General features: G+C 50.4%; 7 protein-coding genes across 7 annotated transcripts; 4 read left to right on the forward strand and 3 right to left on the reverse strand.

Moving 5' to 3' along the window:
- Positions 1-65: 65 nt before the first annotated feature.
- BDR25DRAFT_187210 (uncharacterized protein) lies at positions 66-557 on the reverse strand (the record flags this gene model as incomplete). The annotated part of the gene is made up of 2 exons (XM_033684254.1): positions 66-372; positions 433-557. Coding segments are annotated over 2 exons (432 nt in total), but the record flags the coding sequence as incomplete, so codon positions are not given.
- A 27-nt stretch (positions 558-584) lies between these two features.
- On the forward strand, positions 585-3,075 carry BDR25DRAFT_348158 (uncharacterized protein; the record flags this gene model as incomplete). The annotated part of the gene is made up of 14 exons (XM_033694372.1): positions 585-634; positions 693-748; positions 808-989; positions 1,049-1,102; positions 1,133-1,166; positions 1,202-1,268; positions 1,315-1,608; positions 1,639-1,714; positions 1,796-2,008; positions 2,061-2,489; positions 2,559-2,643; positions 2,732-2,781; positions 2,822-2,917; positions 2,977-3,075. The coding sequence occupies 14 exons, from the start codon at positions 585-587 to the stop codon at positions 3,073-3,075; spliced, it is 1,785 nt and encodes a 594-aa protein (XP_033554680.1).
- Positions 3,076-3,086: 11 nt separating this feature from the next.
- Positions 3,087-4,520, reverse strand: BDR25DRAFT_299612 (ADP-ribosylation factor family protein). The gene is made up of 6 exons (XM_033689199.1): positions 4,166-4,520; positions 3,932-4,004; positions 3,829-3,848; positions 3,639-3,701; positions 3,430-3,501; positions 3,087-3,384 (listed from the first exon to the last, which is right to left on the reverse strand). The coding sequence occupies exons 1-6, from the start codon at positions 4,213-4,215 to the stop codon at positions 3,111-3,113; spliced, it is 552 nt and encodes a 183-aa protein (XP_033554681.1). The 5' UTR covers positions 4,216-4,520; the 3' UTR covers positions 3,087-3,110.
- Positions 4,521-4,676: 156 nt separating this feature from the next.
- BDR25DRAFT_275311 (beta and beta-prime subunits of DNA dependent RNA-polymerase) lies at positions 4,677-8,739 on the forward strand. Its single transcript, XM_033687486.1, has 2 exons — positions 4,677-5,297; positions 5,355-8,739. Exons 1-2 carry the CDS (start codon positions 4,824-4,826, stop codon positions 8,502-8,504), a joined length of 3,624 nt encoding a protein of 1,207 aa, XP_033554682.1. The 5' UTR covers positions 4,677-4,823; the 3' UTR covers positions 8,505-8,739.
- A 1,107-nt stretch (positions 8,740-9,846) lies between these two features.
- Positions 9,847-12,045, reverse strand: BDR25DRAFT_275312 (uncharacterized protein). The gene is made up of 3 exons (XM_033687487.1): positions 11,782-12,045; positions 10,398-11,552; positions 9,847-10,347 (listed from the first exon to the last, which is right to left on the reverse strand). The coding sequence occupies exons 1-3, from the start codon at positions 11,938-11,940 to the stop codon at positions 10,114-10,116; spliced, it is 1,548 nt and encodes a 515-aa protein (XP_033554683.1). The 5' UTR covers positions 11,941-12,045; the 3' UTR covers positions 9,847-10,113.
- A 179-nt stretch (positions 12,046-12,224) lies between these two features.
- Positions 12,225-15,002, forward strand: BDR25DRAFT_330488 (tetrapyrrole biosynthesis, uroporphyrinogen III synthase; the record flags this gene model as incomplete). Its single annotated transcript, XM_033692532.1, has 6 exons — positions 12,225-13,132; positions 13,682-14,106; positions 14,159-14,370; positions 14,429-14,557; positions 14,774-14,882; positions 14,932-15,002. The coding sequence occupies 6 exons, from the start codon at positions 12,225-12,227 to the stop codon at positions 15,000-15,002; spliced, it is 1,854 nt and encodes a 617-aa protein (XP_033554684.1).
- A 1,111-nt stretch (positions 15,003-16,113) lies between these two features.
- On the forward strand, positions 16,114-17,602 carry BDR25DRAFT_275318 (uncharacterized protein). The gene is made up of 4 exons (XM_033687488.1): positions 16,114-16,389; positions 16,481-16,576; positions 16,642-16,966; positions 17,052-17,602. Exons 1-4 carry the CDS (start codon positions 16,123-16,125, stop codon positions 17,369-17,371), a joined length of 1,008 nt encoding a protein of 335 aa, XP_033554685.1. The 5' UTR covers positions 16,114-16,122; the 3' UTR covers positions 17,372-17,602.
- Positions 17,603-17,800: the final 198 nt, after the last annotated feature.

A 17,800-nucleotide genomic window follows, 5' to 3' on the forward strand; every position in this document is an offset into this window, starting at 1 on the left:
TCCAGCCAGCTCACCTGAGCGATCGTATTTCATAAATGAGAGATTCATCGGATGACTCCATCACCCTTGCCTGGGGGAGGACCAGATGGGGGAGCATAGACGTCGTCGCCACCGCGAGGATGAACAAGTTGAGGAGGCTGGAGTTCGACGCCAGCCTGTTGCTGACCGTAGGGCTGCTGACCGTAGTAGGCTTGGTTTGCTCCGTAGTATGAGTTCTGCGGAGGCTGAGCGGAGTATGGCGGGGCTGGCTGACTGTACTGGTTATTGTAGTACGGCTGAGCGTGTTGGTTGTATTGTCCTGGTCTCGCAGCCCATCCGGTGCCATAGAAGGGATTTTGGCCGGCGCGACGTCGACGACGAGCCGTGAAGCAACTATATAGAGATGTCAGAACGCTGCAATAACGGCCAAGAAGGTATTGTCGAAGCACTTACGAGCATAGGACGAAGAGGAGGAAGAAACCGATGATGATTACTGCCAGAACGACCCATCGTACCCAGTCGTTCCACGCGGTATGGCAATATCGGTAACCATTTCCATCATAATAACATCTAGTCATAATTTAGTATCTGTTGTTCAAGTCGAGATGCCTGAGGGTCAAAGTAGTGTGGAAGAGATGAAATCTGTAGGTGTGGGGTGAGGGAAGCTATAAGCAAGCAGAGACGTCTACGTACTCGGAATATCGGGGTTCAAGGGTTGGCATTTTGGCTAGGTTGCTGACGACGTCAACAGCGATACGGGAGCTAGAGAGTTGACTAAAGAGGAACAACCAGTAGTAGGTGGAGGAGGTGTAAGTGTGAGGGACAAAGGGCAAAGATTCCAAGAGGCGAAGTATGACGAATATGAGCGCGGCAAGGCAGGGATTAAGGATTTGACACAGCCACAGCCAAGTGCCTCGTTCCTGGCTGACCGGATCAAGCGGACGCAAAATGTCACCACGCTCCGCCCTGTGCTGCTCAGGGACAAACTGTCATCATTCTTTGTGGGCGAAGTGTGATCTGCTGCGGCTTGCGCTATTGCGACTCCTCTTGCCGATTCTAGTTCTATTAGTTTCTCTTGAAAGGCTGGGATCTCGTGAGTGTGGCTTGGTGGCTTGTTCTAACGGTCTCTTGACTGGCATGCCCTCATCATCAGTCCACCGGGAAGAGCCGACGGCTAGTTGGATACGGTACAGTAGCATATTCACCTCTTGTGGAACATGAGCAGACTTCTTCCTAGAATTAGGGAGAATGCCAACAGGACGCAAGTTTCTGTCCGGAAATACGGATCCGTACCCCTGCTATGTTCCACGTTAGGTGATCAGGAATCGTGTTCAGCATGTGTGCCTCGAGGCTCCTTTGGCAGCCGGATGGGGCAATCAGTGGCCCGGATCGCGAGCCTATCGCAAATTCAACGCAGGCAGTGCAGAGTCTTCTGTCAGACGAGTCGGTAAGGGAGCCAGAATTCTCTGTCCAGCATAGTCGCGGTTGTGGAGAACGGCACAGCTTGACGGGAGTTGGCTTTTTCGACAGCGCGGTGTTGGATCAGATATCCAGCTGCATGATGCAAACAGGGTCTTCGGACTGCCCTTCGCTGCTGAGGGCCGTTTTCAGACACTCAATAGGATTTCTGTGCCCTCATTCGATGGCGATACAACACAGGGCTTTGCTTTTGACTGAACCTCGAGGATTCTCGCGTCTCCGAGGATCTGTCTTTGCCACTTTCGTACAGACCGCTGTAGGTATATATGCTAGATGAATCTAATGCTTCCCAGACGCATGACTGAGAGATAACGTGCCCCTTCTCCGCTCTGCATAGCATGAAAATAACGACTACATAGAGTCCCGGCGCTGGCCAAACAACTGTCGCCGGTGGTCCGCACTTGCTCCTGAACACGCTGCGAACCGTCATCGTCCCCCTCAAATCATCGACGAGGAAAAACGGGGTCTGCGGAGGGCAAGACCAGGGATCGCGCATTGTTGTTCGAGGCCCCGATCGCAAATGATGTTGGGAGCCAATGAGAGCAGATATGTACAGTATCCCTGGTGCAAGGCGCTAATGCAGGATGAGTTGTCCATTGTAGAAGCATGCCTCAGAAATAATAGTTGTTGCTTGCAGCCGTCCAACTCGATCCCAAAAATCCTTTGGGCCTTTTTTTGCTCTTTCTCTCTCTCTTACTCTGCTGCTGCTGCTACTGCCGCTGCTCTGCAATGTGCCCAGTATCGCTCATATCCGCAGTAGTTCCGGCTCAACCTTGTCTGCCCCTGCGCTGGGCCGTCCTCGTTGCTGCGACCGCCAAAATGATCCGACTCGCAACATCGCGGCGCGCCAGCCCAGCCCGGAGACGCAATCGCTCAACCACCGACCGCGAGCAAGCTTCATTGATCAATGGCCACCATATTCGTTTCGCAGCGACATTTCTCTTATCATATGTGACGCGCTTTTGATCATTGACACCAGCCATCGTCCTACCTTCGCCTGTGCGCCGCACTTGGACGCCCAAGAGCAGCACGTTTTCTAGGAGAAACCAGAGTCCTCAAGGACGTTAAACTCCCATTTGGCGGGCCCTGACTGTCGCAAGTGGGAGGTTGCCCTCCAACTGGCAGGCGAGCCTCTTCATCACGGGTTCCGCGATCAACCTAGGAACACCAACCTCAACACTAAACGTCTCCTTAATTTTTTTGCCACACCCTATCGCGCTACTGCTCACAAGAGAAATCCAAATAAGTTGATACATGGTTAATCCAATATTAGGAAGTCATCCGAAATCCTTCGCTTCGCTAAGAACGTGGAACCATATCGAAGTCCCCTGTAGAGGAGTGGATATCGATGACCGCCTGCCAGAATGAAAGCTTAAAACGAGGAAATGAGTTACGAACTGGGGAATTCGAATGTTGGCCATCGCTAGCCTGCAGATCAAAACTGCCCGTCTTTCTTTCCGTCGCGTCGTGAGAATCATTAAGTATATCGTATAAAAGCTGACGGGCCGTACCCATAAGAATACAGGCTCATCAGAAGTCATGAAGTTTGCCGAAAATCAGATCCATGTCGAGTCGACTACCTACTTTGATAAGCCTCACGTCGACAGGAGCTTATAGGTCACGCTCTTACTTACGCCAACTCCAAACACCGCCTATTTGCTCGCTCGAGCGATCAACCACTGGAGGACGGCATCGAGGTTCGTCTCCTCCTTCGCGCTGATGCCGTAGCACGACACTTCGCGATGCGACACCGACTTGAGGTTCAAAGCGTCGATCAGTTCATCCACCGAGAGCTTGTCGGGAAGGTCCGACTTGTTGCCGAGCACAAGAAGAGGAATGCCCTCTAATGCTGGCTTTTCAAGTAAGAGCTTGAGCTCCTCGCGGGCAACGGGGAGAGCCCCCTTGTCGGCGGAGTCGACGATGAAACTGGAATCGTGAGCGAGAACCTCGACATATCGATACGAGCCTTACACCATCGCATTCACTCCCCGACAGTACCGCTCCCACATGGAACGGAATCTGGGTTGGCCTCCAAGGTCCCAACTACAACGCCAATCATGGTCAGCAGATACAATTTCAATGGGGGGACACTACCCAGGCATTCGCAAGGCTGGTAGGGATGGTCTTGGCGCTGCAGGAGCTTGATGTGCGTGACCAAGATTGTTCTCAAGAGGACTCACCACTTCAGGGTGACATGACCCTTCTGCACTCGCTTCATATTGAAACCAACAGTGGGGATGGAGCTATTGCCAAGCATCAGAATATGAGCTAACCAGGATGGAGCCTGCGGATGCGCGAAACATTGAACAGGAACATTGACGAAACAGCTCGCCAGCGACCTGCGCAACAGGAATTGGATGGTTGACATACTCGACGGTGAACTCCCCGCCCTAGAAGCAGTGGGTCAGAACGGGTTCGTCGAAGACATATCGGCGAGGTAGCACGGGAATTTCCCAAAATGGCAGAGACTCACCGCCAGAACTCTCAACAACGACGTCTTGCCGGCGTTCTGCAGGCCTATCATGGTGATATCCATCTCAGTAGCCCTGGACAACGAGAGCAGTCAGCTTCCAGGCGTACCTATTGTCAAAGTCGGAGTTTGCTTTTTCTTGAGTACAAATTTGATGGGGGGATAAGGTATCAAATGGCGCACAAGGCGACGAGGACTGGGAGCAACACAGCGGGACAGGAGAGAGCGGGAACAAACCAGAACAGGCGCAAGAGCCAGTCGTAGATGCGGCGGAAGATGCTGGCCATGGTGGGAGGAATCCGAGATGTTGCTGGCTTCGAGGAGTTGTTGTCTGCCTGCGGGAAATTGGTGCTGGACGGGCAGCGTTGGTGAGAAGTCTGGGAATCCTTGCTGCGGGGTGATTTCTCGGGCAATGCCTGACGATCAGAGCGTGATCTGGGTAGCAACAGCAGTGAATAACAATGCCCAAGGCACATGCAGCTAGAGCCAAGCAGTGCAGCGGAGAAGTTCAGGATGAGAGAGAATCCGTGCCGCTCTAAAATGAGTGGTAGCAGTTGTCTTGTGCACCCGCATCTGGAGCCGCGTGCCAAGGCCCAGGCGCTGCGAGGCCAGAGCAGGACCGGTGACCTCGAGCTGCAGTGTATTCGCTGGTCGCTTAGGTGCACTATCGATAGCACGGCCCACTTCCTTGCAAGCGTGGTAGCCCTGGGAGCGACTTTTTTTTCTTCATGAAGCTATAGGAGCTCTCCTCCTTCACCGCAGCAGCATTGAGCCCTGTGTCTGCCCGTGAGGCCTGCGATGAGACCTCCCGCTTCGCCATAGGCTCACTGCCCTCCTCCGATCCCCTCCTTGACCCGAGGGCAGGAACGCGCCCTACACGCCCGCACCCACCGCAATGGCGCCCTCCTCGACCGACACTCAGTGGTCGACAGCATTCGACACCGCACGTCGACAGCGCCTTTTCCAGAGCCCGCCTACGGACCGCACCGCGTATCCCACCCTCGCCGCGACCGTTGCGCCGCACATCGATTCCTTCAACACCGTCTTCGCGAAAGGCGGGCTGCTTGAGCATGGCATTGGCGACATTGGCACCAAGATATTCCTCGACGGCGACCCTTATGCGCAACCGGGGCAGACCGGCGAGAGAAACCGCCTCCATGTCCGGATCCAGGACGTCTTCCTCGACAAGTCCGCCCTCCCCCAGTCAAACAAATTCGCGCTCAAGAACCGCACCATCTTCCCCGCAGAATGCAGAGAACGGCACGCCACCTACCGGGGCAAGCTGCGCGCCCGGATAGAGTGGAAGGTGGGCACTGGGGACTGGCAGGAGTCGGTGCGCGACCTGGGCTATGTGCCTATTATGTTGAGGGTATGTTTTGCTCCCAGCTTTGCTCTCCAGTGTGGTCGCTGAATGTGCTCGTGACAGTCGAGCAAGTGTCATCTCGAGAACATGACCCCGAACCAGCTAATGAAGGCGAAAGAAGAGACCGAGGAGCTCGGTGGATACTTCATCGTCAATGGCATTGAGAAGATAATCCGGATGCTGCTCGTGAATAGGCGTAACTATCCAATGGCTATCAAGCGGGGTGCTTTCACGAATCGTGGGCCCGGGTACACACCATACGGTATTCAAATCCGATGTGTGCGCCCCGACCAGACGTCACAGACCAATGCACTCCACTATCTGGGCGACGGTAATGTCAACCTAAGGTTTTCGTGGAGGAAGGCCGAATACTTGATACCGGCCGTGATGGCTCTAAAAGCGCTAGTCGAGACGAATGACCGGGAGATTTTTGAGGGCATCGTCGGTGCAGCAGGCTCCCACGGCCTTGATGAGAAGCAGTTCGTGACAGATCGTGTGGAATTACTCCTCCGCACATACAAGGTCTATGGGTTGCACTCGAAGGCAAAGACTAGAGCTTACCTCGGAGAAAAATTCAAGGTCGTCTTGCAGGTTCCCGAGGACATGAGCAACGAGGATGCCGGTACGGAGTTTTTGCGGAGGATCGTCTTGCCCCATCTAGGTTCCCACAATGTCACGGAAAGTCAAGATGCCGACAAGTTCAGGATGCTCCTCTTCATGATCCGGAAGCTCTATGCTTTAGTGGAAGGAGAGTGCTCGGTTGACAACCCTGATGCGGTTCAACATCAGGAAGTACTGCTTGGTGGTCATCTCTTCGGCATGATCATGAAGGAGAAGTTAGATGAATGGCTAAATTCGCTACGATTGCCACTTCAAGATTGGGGGCGGAAGAATGATTGGCCCTCCTTTAAGTCCAACGAATTCCAGAGGGACTTTCTCCCCAAAATACTGAAACGAACCAACGAAAACGTCGGCCAAGCTTTGGAATACTTTTTGTCTACCGGAAACCTTGTCAGTCCCACTGGATTGGATCTGCAGCAGACCGCTGGCTTCACTGTGGTTGCAGAGAAGATCAATTTTTATCGGTTTATTAGTCACTTCCGAATGGTGCACAGAGGTGCATTTTTTGCTCAGCTGAAGACGACCACGGTAAGAAAACTACTCCCCGAAAGCTGGGGATTCTTGTGTCCTGTTCACACCCCTGATGGAGGCCCGTGCGGGTTACTCAACCATCTTGCGCACAAATGCAAGTTAGCCACACAGAGTGTCGAGGTTTCGGCGATCCCAGGACTGGTTGCTCAACTAGGAGTTTCGAGTAAATCCTCCGCATCCCTTGAGGCGAGTGTGGTGGTACAGCTCGACGGTCGGGTACTGGGTTTCTGCTCACCAAAGCAAGCCAAAGTCATTGGGGATACTCTACGGTATTGGAAAGTCGAAGGCTCGCATAATGTACCTCGAGAGCTTGAGATTGGATACATTCCGAATTCCAGTCGAGGCCAATATCCTGGAGTTTATATGTTCTCTCAAGCGGCGCGAATGTACCGACCTGTTAAATACCTACCCCTCGATAAACTGGACTACGTAGGACCATTTGAGCAACCGTTCATGTCGATAGCGTGCACCGACCCAGAGGTCGTGTCAGGCGACTCCACACATGTTGAATATGACCCGACCAACATCTTGTCCATTCTTGCCAACATGACGCCATTCTCTGATTTCAACCAATCCCCCAGAAACATGTACCAGTGTCAGATGGGAAAGCAGTCGATGGGGACTCCGGGAACGGCCTTGCGATACCGAACCGACAATAAGACCTACCGATTGCAAACTGGTCAGACGCCGGTTGTGCGACCACCTCTCCACAACGAATATGGCCTCGACAATTTCCCCAACGGAATGAATGCCGTTGTGGCTGTCATTTCGTATACAGGTTACGACATGGACGACGCTATGATCTTGAATAAGTCTGCCCATGAACGCGGCTTCGGCCACGGGACTATCTATAAGACGAAGGTCTGTGATCTAGAGGAGGGTTCGAGGAAACACAGATCTTCCAAGGCAATTACAAAACTATTCGGGTTTGCTCCAGATGGGGTCATTAGGGCCATTTGGAGGGAGAAACTGGATGACGACGGATTGCCTTTAATCGGAACCGAGCTAAAGTCGGGGGACATTATCGCTGCGTGGCACACTGTTTCGTTTGACCCAGCGTCGGGTGAGTACATCAACCGTGACTCGGAAACCAACTTTTTCAAATACAAGGAAGACGAGGTTGCCTTTGTGGAAGAGGTCCGCATTATCGGCTCTGAATCCGGCACCGAGCCTTGCCAGAAAATCAGCATCAAGCTGCGCGTCCCACGTTCCCCTGTCATCGGCGACAAATTCTCCTCCCGTCATGGACAGAAAGGTGTGTGTTCGCAGAAATGGCCTGCAGTCGACATGCCCTTTTCCGAATCCGGCATTCAGCCTGACATCATCATCAACCCGCACGCTTTCCCGTCTCGAATGACTATCGGTATGTTCGTCGAGTCACTGGCCGGAAAATCAGGCGCACTGCATGGACTGGCGCAGGATTCAACTCCATTCCGCTTCGACGAGCAGAACACGGCGGTGGACTACTTCGGCCACCAACTCATGAAAGCCGGGTTTAATTACTACGGCAACGAACCTATGTACAGCGGTATCACGGGCCAGGAACTCGCTGCTGATATTTACATGGGTGTGGTATACTACCAGCGTTTGCGTCACATGGTCAACGATAAATATCAAGTTAGAACTACGGGTCCAATCAACCAGCTCACCGGTCAACCCATTAAGGGAAGGAAGAAAGGTGGTGGTATTCGTGTTGGAGAAATGGAGCGCGATGCTTTACTCGCCCATGGCACTGCCTTCTTGCTCCAGGATCGTTTAATGAATTGCTCGGATTACACGAAAGCAGCCATTTGTCGAGCGTGTGGTAGTTTCTTGTCTACAGCACCGACGGTTGGCGAGTATGAGAGGAAGAAGAAGGGGAGTCCGACGGTCCGATGTAGACGGTGTTCGAGGCTAGCTGAGGGCGTTGAGAGTAAGAGTGAGGTTTGGGCGGATGGGCAGGGATTAAGGTATACTGGGGGGGACGATGTGGCCGTTGTGGCAGTGCCGGGAGTGCTTAAGTATCTCGATGTTGAGTTAGCGAGTATGGGGATCAGACTCAAATTCAAGGTTGAGCCCTGAGGAGAATGGCAGCCTAGTTAGTTGATGTAGCATTATCTGGCGTATGGAAAAAATAAAGGGTTTGGAAGGGCTAGCGGCGTACAGTTCACGAATACCAAAAGTTAACATCGCATGGAAATATCCTCATTCAAGGAGTGAAGGAAGCCATTTGAAGGTCTAGTATTTTGAGGAACGTATGGAAGGGTCGTAAGAATCGTTTTGAGGAGAAGAGTTGGAATGTAACCGTTTGAGTGAGAGCAGCGTTTCCAACAGGAAGTAGTACGATTGATACTTTTGCTCCACCTACGATCACGTGAGGCAAACAAACGTAACTACATTTTTAACTGTTACAATTCAATTAATGAGGCTTAAAAGTGAGCAGTATACGATTAAGGTAGACTTTTTTGAGCTTGCAGTCTCTGACGCGCGTGAGGGCCGGGGGAGCGTGTTTGTGCCACTATTTACGTGTCAGTGTCCTTAGAGCTTGCCCTGTACTACAACAACCTTAGACGACCTTATCATAGCAAAAGATGACAGTCCCTTGTATGGGGAGATGGCACAGAGCCTTCAGCGGGGGGAAAAGGACAGTTACTTGTGACCGTAATCATCTCTCAGGCTCTACAATTAAAGCTTTGCAACTCTAGAAGAACTAGCTACGTTATAAGGTTGTTTTTAGTAAATTAAATAACCTCGCGTGCCATATTAAGAGTAAGGGGGACCCTGCTACTCTAAAAGCTTCAACAGTTACGTCGTAACTTTTAGTAAAAAGTTGAGAAGTACAAGCAGCTTCAATCAAACCGTAACTCAATCGTATTGACCCCTGCTGTCAGGTGAAGCAAACAAAAGTATATGATAAGTGAGACGTAACTTGTCTAGAAAGCCTGAGTCGAATCGTACTACTTCCTGATGGAAACGCTGAGTGAGAGATAGTTGAAGCAATTGATCAATTAGGACTATTCCTGTGCCAAGGGGGTTAAGCAAGAGGGAGCGAAGCAGGAAGAATATCCGGCTAGAGGACTCACCTTGTGTACTCAAATATAGCGCAGGGAATTAGTGTAGGACACAAAATCGTGCTTGTGGAAGTATTTACGAATCTGAAATGTCCATGACGTCAAGGTTCCGTCGTTCGCGTTGCTCAAGTCAGACCCCACTTCTATCGATACCTATAGCGACCGCGATCTAGTAAATGCGATGCCAACCGGCAGGGACTGGGGATCCTGGATTTAGGTGTACCACTTAATTGTTTTCTTTGCCATTCAATTCTAGGACTCGATTTCGCAATTGCCGGGTTTACATAGCCCAAGAATGACTAGGCATTTCAAGAAGTTCACTAATGAACAGGAATAGGAAAGAACCTATAGATGGAATTGCAATGGCATTTTTGATAGATATCCAGCTGCTCTACACAGTAACGGTCGAGTTGAGTAGTACAGCCTGCGGGACTCAAAGGTGAACGTTTGCGAACGAAAAAAAATTGCCGGCTCCGGCCCATATGTCTGAACGGGAAAATCAATATCGCTGTTCTGAAGATGAGACCAGTTGCCCCCGCCCTGGTTCGTAGAATATCCTAGATGATAAAACAACTTTTGAGGTACCTTCTCCGATGCGTCGTATATATCGTGCCTGTAGATCAGACTTCAACTGCCTCGTCTGCCTTGTCCTCAAGACTAGCCTTCTTCATCTCTTCGGCAGCATCGGCCTCTGCATCTTTCTCTTGTTGAAGCTCAGCGGCAGCTGAGACTGAGTCACCATTAATGCCTTGGTTCTTCTCGGCAGGCTTTCGGTGTGTGTCCTTACTTCCGTGATCTGCTTCCGAGCCCTCGGTCTCAAGACGGTCGATCTCTTTCTGTGCTTTGGCAATGTTCTAGATGCAAATTAGAAATTGAAATGTAGTAGGCCTTTGTCAAAACTCACCTCTTTCGTCTTTCGGTCCTGGTCTTCCCTCCAGTGTTTCAGCTTCGCTTGAAGCTTCTCAACGACGGAGGGAACATCTGCTTGGCTAGAAGGAGCATCAACGCTTACTTTAGCGAGCTCTTCAATGACGCCAATGCTGAGGTTGAATTTGCCTTCAGCGGGAGCCGATGGAGCAGCGCCGCCCTTCTTCCCCTTTTTACCTTTCTTTCCGCCTCCACCGACGAAGTAGTCCTCCTCGTCGTCTTTCTTCATAACCTTCATTCCCTTTAGTCCAGAGTTATCGACCGTTCGTTGTGCAGATGCAGCAAACTTGCTAGGGCCTGTCATCTCCTTTGCAGGCAGTGCAGATGGGTCAAAGAACCGGATCAGACCCTCGGCGGTTAGAATCTCGTCGTGGTAAGCAGGGGCGCTAGCTTCCTCGAGGCGCTTGTTGGCAGTCTCTCTCCGTTTGCTCGCCTCCCACTCCAAGCGCTCTTGGCGGTGTTTCTCTCGTCGCGCCTGTTTGGCCTGATATTCGTAGTCTGCGAAAGCACGTTTTTGCTGGTAATATGCGTCCTTCAGCTGCTTCATCGCTGAAAACTTCTCCTGCTGCTCAGCACGAGCTTTGTCTGTTTGGTCTCTAAGAGCCTTCATGTTCTTGAAAGCTTCGTCTTGCTCGCCTTTAAGGCCGTCCAATTCCTTTTGTAGAGCGGTGTACTTCTCGTTGAGTGCCTTTTGTTCTGGATCGTCGAGCTGCTTCTTCTGTTCTGATATTTGGTTCTTCAAGTCGTCAATAGCTTTCTGTTGAGCATCGAATCCAGAGAAGTTCTTGCGGGCCTTGTTGAGTGAGGAGATCTCTGAAAGGGCCTTCTTCTCGTCTACCAGCTTCATAGTGCCTGTGTCGACCTGCTTCTGTAGCCGGGAAATTTCTCGGTCAACGTCCTCGACGGACTTAAAGTTGACACGGCCGCGGGCGGTCTTGAGCTCGTTCATACGGGATTTGAGCTGCTCGTCGAGCTTTTTGATCTTTTCATGGACAGCATTTCGAGACGACTTGTTGCCCTGTTGTGTCTGTCGGATCGCACCAAGCTCGCTCTTCAGTTCTTGTTGCCGTTTCGCATTGGGTGAGTCCTTGTTGTTGGGACGGGCGAGGTCGAATTTAGCTTTGACTGCATTCTGTGGGCAGAGTCAGCAGAGTCAGCCAAATGTAGCAAAGGTGGAGTGGACTCGTTCTGCGAGGAACCAACATAGCGGCCGGAAACAGGCAGAATCTCGGGTGCTTGAAGATTGACGAACGCCCAGGTCCATCATTAGAGGATCTTGATGCGAGGGGTAGGTGGTGCGGTGAGGCGGGGGTGGAAATTCGGAGGATTTGAGGCAAAGTAATAGGTAGAGAAATGCCTACAAACTTCTGCTGAGCAGCGGCATGCTCTTTCTCAGCCTTGGCGAGCTCCTCCTTGTAAGTCTCCTCGTCTGGCTTCTCTGGCTTGACAACCTGCTGCTTGCCTTTAGGAACATCGGTGGTGGCCACTTTAGCAGCTGAAGGAGTCGCGACGTCAGCCATGGCGGCGCTCAGCAGTGTGGTGTTATGATGGAGTAGAATCTGGCGAGATGCCGGGGGTTGTTGGTGGGTTGGTGCGGGCAATTGGAGCTCGGTGGGTATCGAGCGAGGTTGTGTGCAGGCCTTCGTGCGACGTCTCTGGAATATATTCGTCGTCTACGAAAAGTAACTTTTCCCGACCAGTCTTAGCCGCGCGCTTGAGCCCTATTGTGACCCGGGTCCCTCGCTAATCGGACTTTCATCACCAACACCCGTCACTAGTGAACTCTACAACATTTTATTCAGTCATGGCTGATGCCACGCGGGGGAAAATTCCTATCCTGCTTCTAAAGACGAAGTCGGCCCCCACCGATGCTTATGAGGAGTTCTTTTCCAGCTTCGATGATGGCCGCTACAAGCCAGTGTTCGTGCCAGTCCTGGCACACCGCTTTCAGCAGGACGCTCTGGACCAGGTACGAAACTATATTACAGGTCAGGGCTTTGTTCCTGGTGTCGATGGTGGGCTGCAAAAGTATGGCGCCCTCATCTTCACCTCCCAACGTGCCGTCGAGGCCTTCACCCAGGTCGTGGAGGACATTCGAAGTGTCAGCTCTTATTCCTTGGATGAACTTCTGCCGGAAAGCATTCCACTTTACGCTGTGGGCCCTGCTACCGCACGCGGTCTTAGGGCACTAAAGTTGCCATGCCCCATCCTAGGCGAAGAGACCGGCAACGGAGATGCTCTTTCGTCGTTCATCCTTGAGCATTATAACAGCTTGCACCTTGGCTCCACAAAACCAGCAATCCTGTTTCTGGTGGGCGACAAGAGAAGGGACATAATTCCAAAGACGCTCCAATCAGATAGCCTCCCACCGGAGAGACGGTCGGAGGTCGACGAGCTTGTTACATATGACACCGGAGAAATGCAGTCTTTCAAATCTGACTTCTCGGCTCTCTGGGCGAAGAACAGGGATAGTGGAGCAGGCCGCCAATGGGTGGTTGTCTTTTCCCCAACTGGGTGCAGAGCTATGTTAGAAAGCTTAGACTTGCTGGACAGGGAAACTGGACAAGCTAAGACCGATACCGCTCCTAGAGATATTCTGATTGCGACGATTGGGCCTACGACGCGCGATTACCTGAACCGCGAGTTTGCTTTCTTGCCTGACGTTTGCGCCGAAACCCCAACCCCAGAGGGCGTTGGAAATGGCATCGAAATGTTTAAAGAGATGTAAAAATAGATCAGGAGCGTTAAGATACCCTCGTGGTGTTACGGTATAGTGTACCCTAAGTTTCGACTAAAAATATATGCATAAGTGCACGCTTTGTGCACATAAGATGGGTTTCGCAAGGCTACAAGAGATAGAAAGAACTGGCACTGTATGCCCTTTATATCAAAAATCTGTGCAAACAAATAGGGTTTAAAGATCCGGAATCAACCGAACGCGAACTTACTCAAACGCGATGACTACGGTAGGCTAAGTTCGCGTCGTCCAAATTGGGCAATCATCTTGACCATGACGTCACTCATACATATCCCAAACACGTGCTAGTTACGAGGAAATGCACTAAAAGGGTGAGTGAGGACCTAGCTACAAGCTCCTCTGATTCTATTTCCTCATATATTCCCTCAATTGAACGATCTTGAACATCTGACGTGAGTTGTTGCCCTCCCAAAGTGTCGAACCAACTCAGCTCGTGGGCAAACATCATGACTGGAAGACACTCATCCGCCCGCATCACTGCAAACACCAGCCCCGACCAAAAGGAGAAGGCGGCAGCTGGAACAAAGAGAAAGCCCAAGAACACTTCGTCGCCAGATTCGAAAAGCGGAAGAAAAGCTGTCCGAAAGAAGCAAGCGGCCATTGAAGAGGACGATCACAGGCGATGAGGGCAAACATGTAACAGCAAGCGTTGAAATGACAGAGGATTCAGTAAATAGCAAAGACCCCGGAGAAGAAGATTCCGAATACGTGACAGATGGTGGTGTTAGTGAAACCGAGGTGCAGAATGAGGGAATCGACAATCCAGAGAAGCCTTCTAACGAAGCAAGCAAGGGTGGGGCGAATGGAAACGGAGTAGTAGAGGAGACGTCTTCTCGCGAAAAGAAGACCGCCTCTAATATTATAGAGAAGGAGTTCATATACTTCTTCACGCTTAACCGTGTTGGAATTGAGCAGGCGCAGAGCGTTGGTAAGCGCATACGGCTCCACAATCAAGGGCTGGTTATTGACACAGCATTTAGGTAATCTTCAACGTACATACTTTGTCCTACGACCTTTGCCTGCTGGAGTCAAGTTGGGTGATGGAGCCCTCCCGGATCTGAAAAACAACCGTCTGTTCGCTCTGCCCAAGAAAGTCCTTCCAAGGAGTCGTAGTGATCAGTTTATGGCTTTTGTTAAAAAGGCAAAAACTACCATCCAAGGCCTGAAGGGAATTTTTTTTCCAAGGCTCAGAGTATGGAACTTAGACTTCAGGTTCTGGTCGCAATGCCCCTGTCACGACTGTTGCCGAGGGCGTCTATGATCTTAAGCGCACTGAGTATCGGACCATTCATCTTGTCTACGCGACGATTATCCCATCTAAGTTGGGCGAGGTTCAGCAGGATCTAGACGTCCGTGCTCGAGGCAGTTTTATCATCAGTGTGAACAGTCCTGAACTACCTGGTCCTGCAAGCGCTAGATTACCTTAAGCCCCTAGATTCCCAAAGAGTACACGCCCTATCAATAACAGGATTTCCATACCGATATCTTCCCGTAGAATCATCAAAGAGTTCCGTGGCCTAGCTTGGGCTGAGTTCATACCAAAGTATCTCGACTACGCCAACTGCCAAATCCATCTGATTGGTGAGAACATTTAGAAGGCTGTTGAACCTACCATGAAGGACAAAAAGCACCAGAAGGAAACTCCTACTGAAGAGATTGAACAGCTCAAGCATGAGGATGGGCTTCGGACTCAAAATCTCCATGGTAAGTATATTAGGGTCCGTAACTGAACAAGTCACTGACCACCCTGGAGGCGACGACTCTGTCTTTGACAATCTTCAGATAAACAAGAAGGATTACCCCCAGGTTCCAACTACTTGGTAACCTAAACCGGATAGACCCACAAAGATGGTGGATCTTCAAAAACTCTCTCTTTCTCTGCGGTGTTTTATTCATGAGTGGCTAGCGCTCCGATTTCGGATAATTGGGATCACATATCGAATTGTCTGCGAAAGAGGCTGGGTAGGGCAATATCGACGACATCAACTGATCTGTGAGTGAGTGCTCAGGTCTCTGGCTACATATGATGCGTCGGTGGACGCACTTAACTAGCTCATAAATTCCAATCCCGATCTCTATTAGCCCCTCCATCCTAACTTCACTTTTTCACCTTCTTGTTCTGATAGACAGTGAATTCTTGGCTTATCTTCCCTCAAGGAAAGCTAATCTAACTGTCGTGGTGAGTGGCTTCATTCACTCTTGTTCTCAACTCTTGCACTCTTCTAGCTTACGCCGCCACACCCCTTTCGTTCTCATTTCTCATCTTCCTTTCTTCCCTCCATCAACCGCTGCTAGTATTATTACACTTGCGATTGGCAGGTCGTCCCTACTAAATACGATAGAACTGTAGGAAAGGTATCGGTTAGACAAAATGTGCATCTCATATTATTGTAGATTTCTTGATTCTGAGCAGACAATTTCGAGTTGTGCTTGCAATGAGGTCGTACAAATTGCCAGTTCGGGCTAGTTCTGAAGCTAACTGTTTCTGGAACCGGCAACAAGGTCGTTGTTATTATACTAACAACTGGATCGACATGCATTTCAAGACCAACGAACTTGCTTTCAGATTCATTAATATGTTGGAAAGTTCGGAAATCGAGGTTTTCACGCTGAAATTTTGGAAATTTGCTGTTGGACTAGTATAGACTTCTGTCGATAGGATTTATTGGCCGAATTCTACGATATTGAAATCCAGTTGCCTTTAGGTTTGCAATTCCACTTAAAGCTAACACATTGCGTACCAGAACATCTGCACGTCTCAAACCATCCAGTCCCACCCAGTGGACTTTGAAGGTACAAAGTGAACGGCGCCGATCGATGGCTCGCACGTGCCGTCGCGTCGCACTATCCCCCATTCAGCTACCTCCACGTCTTGCTTCTAGACCACAACTTAACTTCCGCACCAGCGTGTAAAGTCGCCCCTCCTATAATCCTTCACGACACAATGGGCCCCGAACTCTCTCATGCCTCTATGTTAAACGGTGCAACACCCACGGCCAACAACTCATCCTCCAAATCGTCGACGTCAATCTCAAAAAAGTCCTCGGTCGATCCCAATGTCCTCGAAGTTGTGTTCGGGTCTCTGCTCATCAAGCCCTGGTATCCGAGCTTTTATCCCGAGGGATTGGTTGGGAGGAAAGCGGAGAGGTTGTATGTGTGTCAGTGGTGCTTTAAATACAGCAAGGAGTTGATGGGGTTTTTGGGACATGCGGTGAGCGCAATTTTCAAGGATTGAGTCGAGTCGGAGAGAGCGGATGACAAATAGTAGGTGATGAATGAGAGCTAAAAAGGTGTGACAATAGAAAACATGCCCTCTGAGAAGTACGGCACCGCCTGGCGAGGGTATATACTCTAAAGACGGGTACTCGCTGTATGAGATTGATGGGGAAGAGCATAAGGTAAGTTGTCCACGCCTAGTCTTTAACCCACGCGACATATATTCCTGCTAACATACATAATCTAGCTCTACGCCCAAAACCTCTCCCTCTTCGCGAAGCTCTTCCTCGACACAAAATCCGTTTTTTACGACGTAACAACCTTCCTCTACTACCTCCTCGTCGCGCATACACCTTCTCCATCCATCAACCTAAATTTGCCCGATTCGGATAGTCTTCCACAGCGACAAGTCGTCGGCTTCTTCAGCAAGGAGAAAATGAGCTGGGACAATAATAACCTAGCTTGTATATTAGTCTTCCCGCCTTGGCAGAAACAAGGCCTAGGACAAATATTGATGGGTGCGAGTTATGAGATGAGCAAGCGAGAAAGGAGATTGGGGGGTCCAGAGAAACGTACGTGCTCAACTATTTTCATCTATTCTTCACAGTTGCGGATATTTGCACTTGGGATTGATTTAATTGCTAATAAGATCCATAGCGCTCTCGGAGCTCGGCCGCCTCGGCTACCAGCACTACTGGTCTGCGACTCTGGCCCGCGCCATCCTCTCCTTCCCCTCCAAAAAGACACTCTCCGTGCTCGACCTACGAAACGAAACATACATTGTCCCAGAAGATATCATAGCTACATTACAAACTATGGAGGTGATGGATCATAAAAAGAGAGGTGGCGCAGATGCTATGATCAACAAAGCGAAGGTTAGAGCGTGGGTGGAGAAGCATGGAGTGGACGTGCGAGCCCCGGTTGATCCTGAGGGATTTATAAAGTTGGCAGATGAAGAGGAGGAAGTTGAGGAGTGAGGGTGTAGTCGCTGGGTGAGGTTGAGATCGGGATTACATCTGGGAGGGAAGGGAGTGCAATGGCGTTTAATTGGTGTTTATATACCCTACATTTGATCAGGACAGATGGATTGCTCATTGAATTTTGAGCAGAGATAAAAGGCGAGATATAAGATTTGCAGAATCAGACTCCAGTAAAGAAGAAACTATTCGGAGTAAGCAACTGAAATACTGGATATCACCTGAAGCGGGAAAACACCTAATGGAAGAGCTAGCACTTGGAGCGACATATGACGCATTGGGGGGAATTTTTTGAATGGCGTTGAAAGCAATATGCTCAACGACAGGGTAGAGGGTAACTATTGTCGTCTCTCCGTTATCTAACTCCACAGACTAGTAATATGACTGTTTGCTCTGCAATAGCTAAGGATGATATTAAGGATAGAGAAG

The sequence above is a fragment of the Lindgomyces ingoldianus genome, assembly GCF_010093535.1.
Source record: "Lindgomyces ingoldianus strain ATCC 200398 unplaced genomic scaffold BDR25scaffold_1, whole genome shotgun sequence".
In the NCBI taxonomy this organism is placed as follows: domain Eukaryota; kingdom Fungi; phylum Ascomycota; class Dothideomycetes; order Pleosporales; family Lindgomycetaceae; genus Lindgomyces; species Lindgomyces ingoldianus.